This window comes from Monocercomonoides exilis (assembly GCF_001643675.1).
Source record: "Monocercomonoides exilis strain PA203 chromosome Unknown scaffold7-2047599, whole genome shotgun sequence".
Taxonomy (NCBI): Eukaryota; Preaxostyla; order Oxymonadida; family Polymastigidae; genus Monocercomonoides; species Monocercomonoides exilis.
This window is the reverse complement of record NW_027150552.1, coordinates 238,941-253,569: the sequence shown is the minus strand read 5'-3', so window position 1 is coordinate 253,569 and position 14,629 is coordinate 238,941. Positions and strand designations below refer to the sequence as shown.

The 14,629-nt window shown below is 40.3% G+C and overlaps 5 protein-coding genes across 5 annotated transcripts; 2 read left to right on the top strand and 3 right to left on the bottom strand.

Moving 5' to 3' along the window:
- Positions 1-1,649: 1,649 nt before the first annotated feature.
- MONOS_750 (putative ATPase family associated with various cellular activities (AAA)) lies at positions 1,650-4,315 on the bottom strand (the record flags this gene model as incomplete). The annotated part of the gene is made up of 3 exons (XM_067877831.1): positions 1,650-1,961; positions 2,128-2,731; positions 2,790-4,315. 3 exons carry the CDS (start codon positions 4,313-4,315, stop codon positions 1,662-1,664), a joined length of 2,430 nt encoding a protein of 809 aa, XP_067733255.1. The 3' UTR covers positions 1,650-1,661.
- A 117-nt stretch (positions 4,316-4,432) lies between these two features.
- On the bottom strand, positions 4,433-8,782 carry MONOS_751 (uncharacterized protein; the record flags this gene model as incomplete). Its single annotated transcript, XM_067877842.1, has 5 exons — positions 4,433-7,284; positions 7,419-7,622; positions 7,796-7,970; positions 8,189-8,380; positions 8,465-8,782. The coding sequence occupies 5 exons, from the start codon at positions 8,780-8,782 to the stop codon at positions 4,433-4,435; spliced, it is 3,741 nt and encodes a 1,246-aa protein (XP_067733254.1).
- Positions 8,783-9,285: 503 nt separating this feature from the next.
- Positions 9,286-10,771, top strand: MONOS_752 (putative Cyclin-Y). The gene is made up of 5 exons (XM_067877852.1): positions 9,286-9,341; positions 9,430-9,568; positions 9,635-9,734; positions 9,784-10,218; positions 10,292-10,771. Exons 1-5 carry the CDS (start codon positions 9,329-9,331, stop codon positions 10,550-10,552), a joined length of 948 nt encoding a protein of 315 aa, XP_067733253.1. The 5' UTR covers positions 9,286-9,328; the 3' UTR covers positions 10,553-10,771.
- On the top strand, positions 10,688-13,343 carry MONOS_753 (uncharacterized protein). The gene is made up of 3 exons (XM_067877863.1): positions 10,688-10,763; positions 10,849-10,958; positions 11,026-13,343. The coding sequence occupies exons 2-3, from the start codon at positions 10,907-10,909 to the stop codon at positions 12,927-12,929; spliced, it is 1,956 nt and encodes a 651-aa protein (XP_067733252.1). The 5' UTR covers positions 10,688-10,763; positions 10,849-10,906; the 3' UTR covers positions 12,930-13,343.
- Positions 13,342-14,518, bottom strand: MONOS_755 (Rab2a). Its single transcript, XM_067877884.1, has 5 exons — positions 14,461-14,518; positions 14,107-14,347; positions 13,891-14,036; positions 13,734-13,840; positions 13,342-13,657 (listed from the first exon to the last, which is right to left on the bottom strand). Exons 1-5 carry the CDS (start codon positions 14,486-14,488, stop codon positions 13,574-13,576), a joined length of 606 nt encoding a protein of 201 aa, XP_067733251.1. The 5' UTR covers positions 14,489-14,518; the 3' UTR covers positions 13,342-13,573.
- Positions 14,519-14,629: the final 111 nt, after the last annotated feature.

Sequence of the window (14,629 nt, the reverse complement as noted above, 5' to 3'; positions counted from 1 at the left end):
TCCCCATCACTGAAATTCGATTGAGAACAGGAAAAAGAATTGCACTGAGTCCAGAATGCTCCACCGGAATGAGGACAGGAACAATTGAAAAAATTTGATTCTTCAATTATTACTGAACCTTTTCCATTTGTAAAACCCATTGAGCCTGAAGCTTCTGGAACAAAGCAATTCTTTCCAACACATCTTGAAAGCTTTAGCGTTCCTTCAGATAAGAAATAAATAGCTCTATTTGTGATATTTATAAACCAACAATCATTGCATATCATATCCCCTGTAGTGATTTTTTGACTAGCCATTGAATGATTATTGTTGAAATTCTCATTTGACAATCGGAAATTTGAATAAAATGAAGTGTTGCAAATGCATTGGGAATTGTGACCTCTCAGTCCATGTATTATTCCCCCATCATATGGAGAAATAACGTTTGCGAATTCACAAGAGCTTATTGAAGATACACTGGAAGTTTCGTATGTGGTGTTTGACAATTCTTTTGAATTAGATATGTTTTTAAAAATGGATTGGTCAATGCTGCTTTTTACACTTGAAGATGACACAAAAAGAGGAAAAGGAGATTTAACATCGAATGATGAAAAATAACTATTTTTCATAAATGCATCGCAGTTTTGAAACAAAGGTTCAGCTGCTGAACAATATTCAATAATTGTTGGAAATGACTTTCTAGCCTCATTTGAATGCAACGATATGTTTTGAATACAAATAAAACGGTTTGACAAGCTTATTGGACATTCTGCTGTAAATAGTTGTGGAAAAATAACGACTGATTCCAATATAAGACAAGAGTTGTGTTTTGCAACTAACAAATGATTTTTATTGCGTCGTACCTGAATCTCTGTGCATATAAGAGGTTAATTATCCAAAAGCATGCATATTGTCAGAACCGAAAAAAACACATTTCAATTTTTGGTCTTCAATGATTCAATCATATCAATTTTTCGGTTGTGACAATTCCAGAGGAAATTTATTAACGATTCATTTTCATATTGTCATTAAAGGTTTTCATCCAAATGTGGTTCGTTTTCTCTCACTTAATGAACATAAAGACAGTTGAAAATCCTTCAAAAAGCTTCCAATCATTCAAGTTTTGTTCAAAATTGGATTCATTCGAGAACATACAACAACAACAACAACAACAAAAAAAAAAAAAAAAAAAAAAAAAAAGGAGAAGAAGAAAAAGGAGAGAAAGGAGAGAAGGAGAGAAGGAGAGAAGGAGAAGAATAGAAAGCTGATGAAGATAAATTGTTTTCAGATGAAATAAAGAAAGAATTTGAAAAAGATGTGGAAAAAAGAAATGAAAAGAAAGAAATTAAAAAAAAAAAAAAAAAAAAAAAAAAAAAGAATTTGAAGAGAAAGAAAAGGAAGAAAAACTTGAAAAAAAAGGAATCAGAAGAAAAAAAGAAAATTTTGAAAAGGATCAGCCATATGCTATTTCACGTTATCAACTGTTGGATTTTCCACCATAAGGAACAATGTCAGACGAGTAAAAATCAAAAATATGAATATTCGTTTAGATAAGAAAAGGTTTTTCAGCCTGACAAATTTTGCTTTTCCGCTTTTTATTCCAATTTGAAAAGCCATAATTTTTCAAAAAAAATCGATGCACAGATAAAATAAAATGCATGGATTAAATATCCTCCCTATTTTTATTTTGCTCTGTCTTTGTTATCTTCAATAAATCGATAATAAAAAGACATCATCTCTTTTGTGATTTGTGGTGCTATTGTTTTCAGTGCTCCAATAAAATGTCTCATGCAAACACGCATTTCTTGTTTTTTAGTAGCACCTAAAGGCATTAAAGCCTGAGCTGATGAAAGTTGATGTAAATCAGAAATCTGTTCGCAATTACTGCTGGGCGTCTCTAGCGAATTCATCTCTTCGCGAATTGCACACAACGATGCTTCTCTACAAAGTGCAACCACTTCTGCTCCGGAGAAAGAATCAGTCTGAATTAGCAATTTCCACATGGTGATATGGATGAAAATGATATGTTTGTTGATTATTCCATTAAGACGTATGAAAGAGAAAAGCATTTGGATATATGTTTTGTTTGTTTAAAATGTGCATGTTTTAAAAAAAGTGATTCATAATCTAAAAAAATAAAGCACAAACCATCTTTGACAGCTGTTCTATATCTACATCATCATCAATTGGAATTTTGTTATCTTTTTTCTTGATGCCTTTTGTTGCCCAGTCAAATTTGCCATGATTTTCGTCTTTCTTTTCATTCGATTCCACATTTTTTGATTCAATTCCATCTTTTTCATCTTCTGTATCAGCATTAATAATTCTTTTTGTTCTGCTTTTGAAAATTGCTGCTCTCCCTTCCTCGTCTGGCGGAGGAACAAACACCATGCGATCAATTCGGCCAGGCCTAAGAAACGCAGCATCCAGCACATCTGGCCTGTTTGTGGCTGCCATAACCACAACACGAGTAAGAGGCGTCACTCCATCCATTTCCATCAAAAGCTGTGATAATACTCTATCTGTCACCCCTCCTCCTCCTTCTTTCCGCTTTCCTGCAATGGCATCCACCTCGTCGAAGAACACCACTGCAGGAGACAGCGTACGAGCCCGACTAAACAGTGTGTGGATAGCTTTCTCAGATTCTCCCACCCACTTTGAGAACAGCTCTGGTCCTTTCACCGACAGAAAGTTCATTCCACTTTCAGTGGCAACAGCTCTGGCCATCATTGTCTTGCTGCAGCCAGGAGGACTAATTCCGTGTTTAAACATATCATTATCAATTATTTTTCTAATTAAAAAAAACACACCCAAACAAAAGGATTCCTCTAGGCGCTCTAATTCCCATCCTTTGAAAAGCTTCAGGATGCAGCAATGGCCATTCGACAACTTCTCTGACTTTTTTTTTCACGTCTTCTTCGCCTCCGATGTCACTCCAACGAACAGGCTCAACAGACACAGCGATGTCTCTCATAGCCGATGGGCGAATGCTCTGAAATGCATGTGACACATCGTCCAACGTGACAGAAGGGAAAACATCTTCTGAAGTCGGAGATAATGTAAGATGAGCCATTTTCTGTGTTAATGAAGAAGTATTAGTTGAAGAATTTTCGTCTAAAGAGGATGTATCTCGAGGAATTGTCAAGGGAGCTGATGACGATGAGCTGCTTTCTGTTGAATGAAATAAGCAGGAATCTTTCTCTTTCTTTGCTTTTTCCTCTCTTCGAAATCTGTGAATGGCATAAACCGACGCTGCCTGACACAATGCGCAAAGATCTGCAGCGACAAAGCCATGCGCCCGTTCCGCCACCATTGCAATCTGCTCATCACTCAATGAAAACGGCGACCTCTGATCACTTTGAGATACCTGTAAACAAGCGTCTGATTTGGATCCAGGTTCGTTTTTGCACTGTTTGTTTTCTAGCGTATCATGCTTTACCTCTCCTTTCATTAAGGAAAACAATATCTCTTTTCTTTCAGCCTCTGTTGGTACACCAACCTCTAATTGACGATCAAATCTTCCTCCACGCAAAAGAGCAGAATCTATGCGATCCACGTTGTTTGTTGCCCCCAATATTGCTACTCGAGCTGTTGGCGAAAGAGAATCAAGTTGAGAGCAAAGCTCGTTGACGATTTTTTGCGATAAACCCTGCGTTCCACTTCCTCCACTTTGGGATCCAAAAGATGTACCAGTTGATGGACAGATTAAATCCAATTCATCAAAAAATATTAGAGATGGTTGCGTTGATAATGCTGTTAAAAAAGCAGTTTGAAGAACATCCTTCGCATCTCTTCCATAACTAAAATCAGTTCCTGATATAGATATTAAATTTGCTCCAGCTTCGAGTGCTGTTGCCCTAGCAATCATTGTTTTCCCTGTTCCTGGAGGTCCAAAAAGAAGAATTGATCGGGGAGGTTTTAAGCCAAACTTTACAAAAAATAGTGGATCAGTAAGAGAAGCCAAAATTGTTTCCTTAATAACACTTATAACCCTTTCTTGCCCAGAAATAGAACTTAATTTAGTATTTTCTGATTTTGGGGATGATTGAGGCTTTTGTTTCTCCTCTTGCGCTTGAGAAAACAATATTTCTGTTGTTTCATTTATCTTAAATTTCTGCCCTCTTTCTATAACTTCATCTCCAACATTAGCTGAATAAATATGAATGGTTCTTTTCTTTCCCAAAAAAGATATTTCTGTATTCATCCCAACTGTAAGTATTAGCCCTGAAAGGCATTTTTTCACATAAAGTAAAATACCAGGTGTAGTTAGAAAAGAAAATTTCCGAAAACATATACGAGATGCAATTGGAACTAAGGCATCTGTTTTCAGACTCATATATGTTTATAAGCTCCCGAAAAATTAAAGATAAAATAAAACAAAAATTTTAATACATATCATGATCAAGAAAAACAATAACTAAATTTTTATAAACACATTCAATAGCACACAATTCTATCTTTTCTTCATTGCCAATACATATCCATAACGAAAATAAATAGGATAGTATTGCTGTGATTCAACACCCGTTGAGAAATTAGGAAAAAGAGTGAGTACCAATCCAGCCGAAGCAAGAGCATTATCAGAAGTCAGGGTGCAGGCATTTCTTGAAAGAAACAGCAAGCCCATAGCGAAGTGGACGAAAAGGAGCTGGTGGAAGTGGGCAATGCGCGGGACAGCCCAGTCCATGGAAGGGGCTGGGGGAGGGAAAGGGTTGTCTGAAGGAGGAGGGCCTCTGAGGATGGTGGCGATGTCGGCAACGCTCTCTCCGCTAGGCAGAAGCATCTTCAGCGAATAGAACAGCACACGCAGCACATGCACGTTTCCTGTGCCTGCTGCAACCACGCCAGCAGCAATGCACAGATGGGCAGCTAGGAGCGTTGAGATGTGGTGGGGGAGGCTGAAGAAGAGGAAGTGCGGGATGGATGATGGTTGTGGCTTTGCAGGAGTTGGAGGAGTTGGATTGGGTGGAGGAACTAAAAGATTGTATTCTTGTTCAGATTGTTCAGATGATGATGATGATAAAGTTGAAGATAAAGTTGAAGAAGAAGAAGAAGAAGATGATGATGATGATGGTGATGATGATGACGAAGAAGTTGAGGCGCTTTCGCCTTTTTCGCATTTGCGATCCGATTCATCTCCCAAAATGGCAGAAAGCATCGCATCAGCGTCTGCCCTTTGGATGTCTCCAGTTCTGATCCATCCAAACGGATCAGCAGAGACACGAGAAGAAGACTCTCTATCAACATCTCCTTCGACAGCGCTGTCTGCTGCCATTTGTCTCTTCACATGCTTTTTGTAGATGAACATTTCTCCATTCAGCAGATGGTAGACAAGACTCAGCAGCATCGACAGCAGCTTCTTGTTGTTTGTGCCTGCATGTCTTACTGCCAGCGCCAGGCATCTCCCGACAACCGCACACGCCACATTCACTTTGAGCGAGTCTTCGTCGTATTCGAACTGCGCCTTCTGAAAAGACCCACTTCGTGTTGCCTTCTCCTTCTGCTCGATATTCGCACACAGCAGCGCCAGCAGCTTCGGCGGGACAGCCTCCTCCATCCACTCCCACTCCACTGCCATCTCTCTCCACAGCACCAGCGCCTCCCCCATCGCCCGCGCAGCCACAGCGTCCTCGTCCATCGAGCAGAACTCGCCCGCTGAGGCAGACAAACGCAGCACCCCAGCTGCTCTTCGGCAGTTGCTCTTCATAAATGTTAGAACGATTGCCAGCACTGCCCCACATGTCGCATCGCTCATGTGGCTCAGCCCGTCGAGCGGGAGAGGGCCGTAGTTGGTGCCGTAATCGAGCGACGGGTGCTGCTTGTTCTGAGGAATGAGGCCGTGCTGCTGCAGGAAGATGGGCTGCCTCAGCGTGTCGTAGTCTGTCTGGGAGTACGAAAGCGCAGTGAATGCCATCGAGACAGGGTCAGAAGGGCCGATTTCAGAGAGCGTGGGGCTCGCCTTGAACCAGTCGGAGAACTCGAGCTCGGGGCTGAGGGGCTCGCTGATCCACGAGGGAGGGCGGGGGGAGGGGCAAACGGAAGGGGCGAAGGAGAAAGGGGCAGAGTTGAGTGTGCTGAAGGGCTTGGACAAAGGAGCGAGGTGGGGCTGCTGTGTGGTGAATGTGAGGCGGGGCGAGAGTTGGAAGGGGGTGAGGGGAGTGAAGGATTTGGGGTACTCTTTGTACATCATGAGAGATTGCATCATGGTGCGGGAAGAAGAGGAAGAGGAAGAAGAAGAAGATGATGATGATGATGATGATGAAGGTGGAGGAGGAGGAGGTAATAACCGTAAAGAAGAAGAATTAGTAGGAGATGCTTCAAAAGTGAAAGAAGAAGAAAGGCTTGGCTTTGGTTTAGAAGAAGATGGATTGAGGCAAAAGGAAGGAGCAGCAGCAAGAGGATAAAAGGAAGATAGCAAGGATTGAGGTGGTGTCATATCGTCCATTGAAGAAGAAGAAGAAGAAGAAGATGATGATGATGATGATGATGATGATGATGATGATGATGAAGGATTAACGGGAAGATATAATGATGAAGTTGATGAGGACGATGACGAAGAAGAAGAAGATGTTGATATCCCTGTGTATTCTGCAAACATATCAGAAGCATATCTTGGATTCAGAGTGGATGGTTTGAGAGGCAGGTTCAGAAATGTCCTCAAAGCATGCTCTTCTTCTGGATCCATCGGCTCAATCGCAAAACTCGACTGATTTCTTCTGCTTGTCTTCCTTCTTCGTGCCTTCCTTTCAGCAGCGACACTTGGATTGTGCTTGATGCGCTTCAGCACCTTCCTCTGCTCTTCCTCTGTCCCTTCCACGGCATCGAACTCAGGAATCGGCTTGTCTCTGTATCGTTTGTACTCCAGCTCATCCACCGACGCCATCGCCACCTCATACAGCATCGCCAGCGCCTTCCTCTTCTCCCTCTCCTTTCTGATGCCAAACTCCACATCATTCACAATCCCGTCGTTCCTCCTCTGTGCTGCTATCGTCAGCCCCAGCTGGCTCTGGTTGTGCAGCTCGTCTGAAATGGCATCTTCAGCATGCCACATCCGCCTCAAGGGATCAGCCAGCGGCAGGAAAGAAGGGTAGGTGAACGGCGCATAGCGTTTGGCGGTGGTGCGGAAGACTTTCTCTTCAAGCACCATGTTGTCATCGGGAAGCGGAGGAAGGGCGAGCGTCGGCTGAGACACAGGGAAGGTGTCTATGCGGAGGAGCGTGTCAATCGAAGGAGGCTTTTCAGGTGGCTGGTGCTGTGTGCGAGATGTGATAAGAGTGGATGGTGTGAGCTTCTTGTGGACAGTTACTGAGAATTCAATTGACATATGGATGAATATTTAACATATGAAAATAGAAATTTCAGTTTAAAAAACAGATGCATTGAAATTTTTTTATTGAGAAGTAAAAAAATGAATTTCGACAACACATTATGCCACAAACGTTTTTTCATCGGCAGAATCGGCTGGATGACTCCAAATGGCATTGCGTTGAGGTTGTTGCCTTCGAATCGTACGTTTGCCTTCATCTGCTCCAGCCACGCTTCATATGACGATGCCAAGTAATAAGACACCTCACCCAGCACATCAATGTCATCGATACCTTCCACAGTCGAATCCTCGTTGCCTTTGCATAGAAGAATTAAGCCTTGGGAAGAAATGAACGGTTTGTATGAAAAGGAATAAGATTCATATTGTTGCGCGTGTGGTTCGGTTTCAATAGAAAAGTTTTGATTCAAATAAAAAGTATGAAAAAAATAACATTTTAAAAAAATGTGTGTATTTAATTATTTCCTTTTAAAATGTTAACAAAAAACACACCCAAAGCAATTCCAGCGCTTGTAATGACAGATTTCGGGGCAGGGTGTTTGCGTGTCAGATGCAGTCCAGAGATCTCCTCGTTGATCAAATGCGCAACAAGATAGCGGTCAGAAGAGGCAACATGAATCAGCCCCAAAGCAAGAAATGCGCCTGGAGTTATGTCAGGGTTGCAGTTCTAGTTGAATATTGGAAGGAAAAAAAAATGTTTAAGAAGAAAATTTTTGAAGAAAAGAAATTAATGTGAATTGATTGTGACATTGGTGAATAAAATGCATTGATGGTAAATAAATTTGAACAAAAAATTAAAGATTGACAATCAAGAATAGCACAAAAGCAACAATTGCCTCTTTCGTATAAAAGCGCAGCGCAAAAATGTTCGTTAAACGTGCATACTGTTGTCATTTCCTCGTTCATTGAGCCGTGCTTCATAAGTGATGCTATGTGAGAGGAAATGAAAGAGTCGATTTCTTTCAGCAATTTAAGACTTCTCTCTTCGCATTCACATTCTGCCATAAGAACATCGTTTCTTGGGCAGAACGACATTCCAATTCCAATCAAAGTTCCAAGTCGAATGAATATGGATTTCTTTCGTTTTTGAACATAATTCATATATAAAAAATTGAATATATATTGAACAATAGAAATAGAGATTTAAGAAAAAATAAATACTGTGCTCATTAGGATTTTAAAATCTAAAGGTTGACAGTGCCTGAAAATTCCGTAAAAGCCAGCAGTCACAAGAAAACCTCCACGAAGTGTATCATTATCGCCTAAAGCCTGCTGCTCATTCATCATCCACGTTCTAGTCAACTTTCCTTCGTGCTGGCTACAAAGTTGTGCTCCGTATACTGCTCCCAATTCGAAAGAAGGCCAGCCCATTTTCATAGCTGGTATCCTGCACAAAGTCATTTCAAAAGTACCACCATATGGTACAAAAACACCTTGTAAATTTAGTTTCGGCCGATCAACAATTTTTGTTGCTGGCATTGATGCATGAAGCTCAAAACATATTTTTCCAAATGGAATTGACAATCTGTGCCAATGCTCAAGAAAAAGCTTTGCTTGAGTCACATAATTGTCATCCTCAGTCAAGCATTTTGAGTGTGGCCGAATTATTTTTATTGGTCCCGCAATATTGAAAAAAGAGTAGGCAGTTGCAAAACGATTATCCAAATTTCGATATATTTCTTCCAGCATAAAAAATAAATAAATAAAAATCATATTATAGCTGTACAATCATATTTCTTCACACTTTTGTTTTGTTTATCGTTTGCTTTCTCCCTCAGACAATAATTTAAATGGTCATAATTCACATCATTATCTAATGTTCGAAAAAATTCTTCCCTCTCATTTGCCGTACGAGCGTTATTCTGTTCTTGTGCGGTCAGCTGTTCCCAATCGAAAGAACTTGGCATTTGATATTCTTCATATTCCATATGCAATATTTAATGAAAAAATACTTTGCAATGGTCCATTTGATCAATAACAAATTTGAAGAATAGTAATTTTGTTTTTTCTTCGAAAACACAATAGATGTCAACTGAAGGTTATTCATTTTGAATGCACATATTTTTATTTAGTTATAAACTTTAAAATAAACTTTGAATTTGATGTGCAACACTCAAATTTTATAGATCGATATGGATCAATGAAAGCTGGGGCTACAAAGCCAATTGAAGCTGAAAAGGCAAAAAAATTCTTTTATTCTGCAAATGACATTGATAAGCCATGTTCATCACCAAGTGAACCAAATGTAGATCACACAGTTCGAAGGTTTGTAATTTTTTTATGTCGGAATGAATTTATTCAATGTTATTCGATCCAATAATTTTTTTTAAGTGTTTGCACACAAATACATAAGTTGCTCGATCATTCCGTTCGTCACCACAAAAAGAATCCAAAAGTTATTCCAGTCTTTTGTGAAGATCTTCATTCTTTGGTTTGTACTGTTTGTTTTGCTAAAAGCTTGCTATTTCATAAATTTTTAGGGAGTGACCGATATGACTCAGATACCTTTACCTCAAATAGAGCACATGCATATTTTTATGGTGTATATCATGCATCAACTTCAGATGAACCCACAGTGTAGCATCATTTGCCTTATTTATCTTGAAAGGCTTATTACTGATGCTAAAGTTGTTCTTCATCCAATTAATTGGAGAAGGCTAGTCGTCATCAGCCTCCTTATGGCTTCTAAAGTGTGGGAAGACCATTCAGTTAGAAATGCCGCAATTGTTCAAAGAGCATTCCCTTTTTTTACTGTGAAGGAGATAAACGTTATGGAACAGGAATTTTTGGAGCTTCTGGACTTTAACCTGACAATCACACCACAAGAGTATTTGGAATATTATTTTTCTCTCAGAGAATTGTGTGGGGCGGATTTCTTGGCCAAACTCAAAAAGGAAGAGTTGGAATTATTAGAAGTATGATGGGCAGTATTTTCTATTAATTTTCATTATTTTTTCCTTCTGTTTGATTACTTCTTTTTTTTATCAGACAAAATCAAAACAACAATCGAGAACAGCTGCGTCTCGTCCAAAATCAATTGATGAATCTGCTCTCTCTTTGCATGTTTCGTCTTTGAGTTCATCTACTCCATTGCCATCAACACAAACTACCTCAGAACCTGCTCGTCAAGAATGTGCTGCATCTTCGTCTGCATCTCCTTCATCAAGCTCACAACAACAACCCGTCGAACAACATGCATCTTCAACCACATCAGAATCAGATGCAACACCGTCACCATTAAACAAATGAATTTTCAGTAAACATGTTTTTATTTTTAATAATAAATATTTCTTTAAATTTTATTTTTCTTATTATTTTGCATTTCACAATTTGTTTAGTTCACTCCTTTTTATCACCCATTTTTCTTATAGATTATCCCATTTTATATTTAGTTTTGACTTTTTATTCGTTCTTTGGTGCTTTGTTGCAAGTTCCAAAACACTGAACTTGGTTTCGTTATGCATGTTATTTTTGTATATTTTATAATTCAACGTTTAATATTTGCTTAATTTTTTGCATATGGAATCTTAAAATTCATTTTTAAGTGCAATTCTTGATTATACTCAAAATCTGAACTTTTAAAAAAGAGTTTATATTTAGCACATGGGTAATGATCAAGGACGAGAAAGGCCAAATGAAAGGATTGTTCAATCGAGTGCGTAACAAATTTTCTTTTGGTTTTTCATGTTGTTGTGTTTAATATTTCCAATAAATTTTTTTAGAACCTCCTTCAGGGCGTGCTGCAATGTATGCAGTATCGCATATCGATGGAACCGATCTAATTGAAAGGCAGTCCGGTGATTCACACAGGCCACCATCCTCTCATGATGGACAGGTTGGAAGTGAAGGTAGTCCTCCTTCAACATTAGATCCTGATCCGTCAACCGCAAATCAACAACAGAAAACGTCAAATGAAACTTCTTCTACTGAAGCGGCGCACTCAACTGCTGAACATGCGGATCAAAAATTAGATCATGTTTCCACTCAAATTGCCGAAACATCTACGACAGCTGCAAATGATCAATCTTCTGAAACAAGCACTCAATCTAAAGCTCCGACAACAAATCCATCTCCACGTCAAGATTCTCAAGTCACAGAAAACGATAAGTCTGCTGGTTCAAAACCTGCTGATGCAGGTACTCAAGAATCTTCTTCAACAGCAACTTCAAACACATCTGCGCCAACGCAATCATCCACTGCATCATCTGCACCAGCATCAGCACAGCAATCTGGAGAACATAACCAAGCAAGTGCACCATCTCAACCTCCTGCACCTCAAGCAGCACAGGCAAGCCGATCAGTGTATGTTCATGTCACATTCACTTGGAAGCATGGTGCAATGCAGAATGTGTATATAACCGGCTCTTTCAATCGGTGGGCTCACAAAATCCCCCTTACCGCACAGCCATCACCAAGCGATGCTGAAGGTCCGTCTGAGGAAGATGTGGTGAACGGGCAATACACACAAGAGCAGCTAACAGCCATCAAAGAGGCACAAGGGAAAGCAAAAGGAGTCTCATCATCAGAAGTTCCATCAGGTGAGTCTGCTTCTTCGGCAGGGTGGATCAAGCGGTGGGCGATTACGCTGGCGATTCCGCCTGGGCAGTACTACTTCAAGTACATTGTTGACGGGCAGTGGCGGCACGACCCGCTTTTCAGCCACCGACCAGACCCGAACGGGAACATGGTGAACACGCTGCTGGTCACTGCGCCTGCGTCAGTCATTTCACCTCCGCAGGCAGCAGCAGACAGAAGCAGCGAGGCCTCTGCGCAGCACGAGGACGGCTCAGCCTCGCTCACCCGGCAGGCCAAGACGACTGAGCTGAGTGCATCGCAGGCAGCCAACCAGAACACATCCGATGCTGCTGCGTCTGCCACTGTGCACATCCACCACTCGCACCACGGGCCCCAGCTGGACGAGCAGCGCATACAGGCCGCACAGTCCTTTTTCGCCCAGCTGACAGAAGACTACACCCAGTTCGTACCGTCGGCTGATGTGTTTGCCGCGTTTGCCCCACCTGTCGAGCGGCCGGCGCTTTTGAAGCAGAATCTGCTGGGGTTCGAGCGGCCGCGCGGGACAGAGGCGTTTCTGATGCCCATTCCGGACCATGTGACGTTCAACCACCTCTATCACGCGTCGATGATGCGCCGCTTCGCCACCCTCCAGCCGTTCCAGCTGCAGCACGAGCACACCAGCTCTTCTGCATCATCGGTGTCCTCGTCTGCTCTCCCTGGCTCCGCCTCATCGCCAATGGGCTCATCTCCTTCGCCTAATCAGTCTTCTTCTTCTTCTTCTACTTCTCCTTCATCGACTCCAGTGCTCCCCACTGCCTCACTCCAGTTCCCCTCTCCGCACACCCCCACCCCTTCTTCCTCATCCAGCCAGCAGACGTATGTCACCAACACCAATCCTCCTCTCACTCTCCTCCCCGGCCGCCTTTTTGGAGTCACACAGCGCTTCCGCCGCAAAGCAGCGACTGTGCTGCTGGTGGTGTCTGCTCCTCGCTCAACAGCAGAAGAGAAGGAGATGACTGCGAAGAGTGCGGAGCTCATGACAAAGCTCATTTCATGCAAGCACGCACACGACCTGGGGCAAAGAGACTTCGTGTCTTCAGCGCAATCATAGATGTGCCTTGTGTCTTTTATCTTTTTCTTTGCTGTGCATTGTATATTGTTCATTGTGCGTAGTATTTGTAGATTTTCAGATAAAAATAAATGTGGCTTTTTTTACCCTCCTTTCATCGTGCTCGTACATTCCCGTTTTTTTAGTTGATTTCATATCCAAAAAAAATATTTTTTTAATTTGCTTTAGTTATAAATTCAGTTTTATTGTCTTTTTTTTTTTTTTTATTTTGCATCATAGTTATTTTCAGTATATTTCAGCGAGCACAGTGAACCTTTTTAATTTTGTTGGATGTGGTGCATCAGCATCAGTGTCAATTCGCTTACAACTATATTCTTTCTCGCTATGTGTCATCTAAGTCAATAAAAATGCATCGTCATTTTAGCTGCAATGTCATGCACAACAAAAGAAATAGAATAAATTATAAACATTTTTAAAACAAATCAATTTAAAAAAAAAAAAACAACTTATTATTCAATTGAGATGAAATATTAAAAAAAAATAAAAATTTAGATAGCTAAGTAACCAAAAGAACTGAAGAATTACATATGGTGTGCTCAGATTCTCTCAAACAGATTGCGCAAAAGAAGATGAAAAGATGAGAGAACAAAAAATGCATAAAAGAGGTATCCATTAAGACAATTTAGTTAGCAAGGGCAGCCTCCTCCTCCTCCGTTGTTAGGTTTTTCAACCTCAGGTTTAACAACATCATCATCTGGTTCTTCTGGCCCCTATAATTACAATTAATTTAATTTAAAATTTTATATTGAAACAGAGCATATACAAAAGGGGTAAAGATGCACATACCACTGCTTCTTCTGCTGCGCTGAGTATTATTCTTGATGTTCCAATAAAAGCTTCATCCACATTTTCTCCAGTTTTAGCAGAGCATTCAAAGAAGTTGAAGTGATTCTCTATGTTTTTCATATATATGTTAAAAAATCAAATTCACAAAACCACAAACCTCGAGCAAACATTTCCCCCTCATCCCTAGAAACTTGCCTGTCTGGTCGATCGCATTTATTACCAACAACAGTAACAACCAAATCAGGAGTTCCGTATTTTTGTAAATCTTGAACCCATTCATGAAGCCCTTCAAAAGTTTGCCTTCTGTAATGAGAAGTTTAAAACACAGAACTAATTTTTAAAAAAAAAAAATTAAAAGATAGATTCTTCAAGCCTCGTAACGTCGTAAACAAGAAGTGCACCAGCTGCTCCTCGATAATATGATCGTGTAATTGAGCGAAAAGTTTCAAGACCTGCAGTATCCCAGATATGAAGCTTTACTTGCTGGCCATTAAGAACAAATGCTTTCGTTCCAAACTCAACGCCAAGTGTGACATCATGATCAGGGACAAATGTTCTTTCCAGAAATTGGAGCAATAGACAAGATTTTCCGACAGCAACATCGCCAACAATGACTAAAGGCGAAATAAAGCATCATTAAACGGACATAAAATTAAAGAGTAACAAAATGTTATTTATAGTTTAAAATTATAATGATGATGTCTTATAACCAAAAATAAAATCAAACTCAATTTAAAAAGAAAATTTTGTGGCATATGTATAGTTAGCTGCCAAAGCAAAACACTAAGCGGCGAAAAGGGGAATATTTTTTGTCAATTTTGTGTTATTTGATCGATTTGTTTAAATTGGAATCTTCATAAATATTAATTAATGTTCAAGTGCATCGATATAAATAA

Bases quoted from the DNA above. Each gene is read 5' to 3' on its own strand.
- MONOS_753 (XM_067877863.1), top strand. From the start codon at position 10,907: ATGGGTAATGATCAAGGACGAGAAAGGCCAAATGAAAGGATTGTTCAA. The intron at 10,959-11,025 runs GTGCGTAACAAA...AAATTTTTTTAG, and splicing joins TGAAAGGATTGTTCAATCGA to AACCTCCTTCAGGGCGTGCT.
- MONOS_752 (XM_067877852.1), top strand. The intron at 9,569-9,634 runs GTTTGTAATTTT...ATTTTTTTTAAG, and splicing joins GTAGATCACACAGTTCGAAG to TGTTTGCACACAAATACATA. The intron at 10,219-10,291 runs GTATGATGGGCA...TTTTTTTATCAG, and splicing joins AAGAGTTGGAATTATTAGAA to ACAAAATCAAAACAACAATC.
- MONOS_755 (XM_067877884.1), bottom strand. From the start codon at position 14,488: ATGCCACAAAATTTTCTTTTTAAATTGA. The intron at 14,348-14,460 runs GTTTGATTTTAT...TTTCGCCTTTAG, and splicing joins AAATTTTCTTTTTAAATTGA to TCATTGTTGGCGATGTTGCT. The intron at 13,841-13,890 runs GTTTGTGGTTTT...TGAAAAACATAG, and splicing joins GGGGGAAATGTTTGCTCGAG to AGAATCACTTCAACTTCTTT.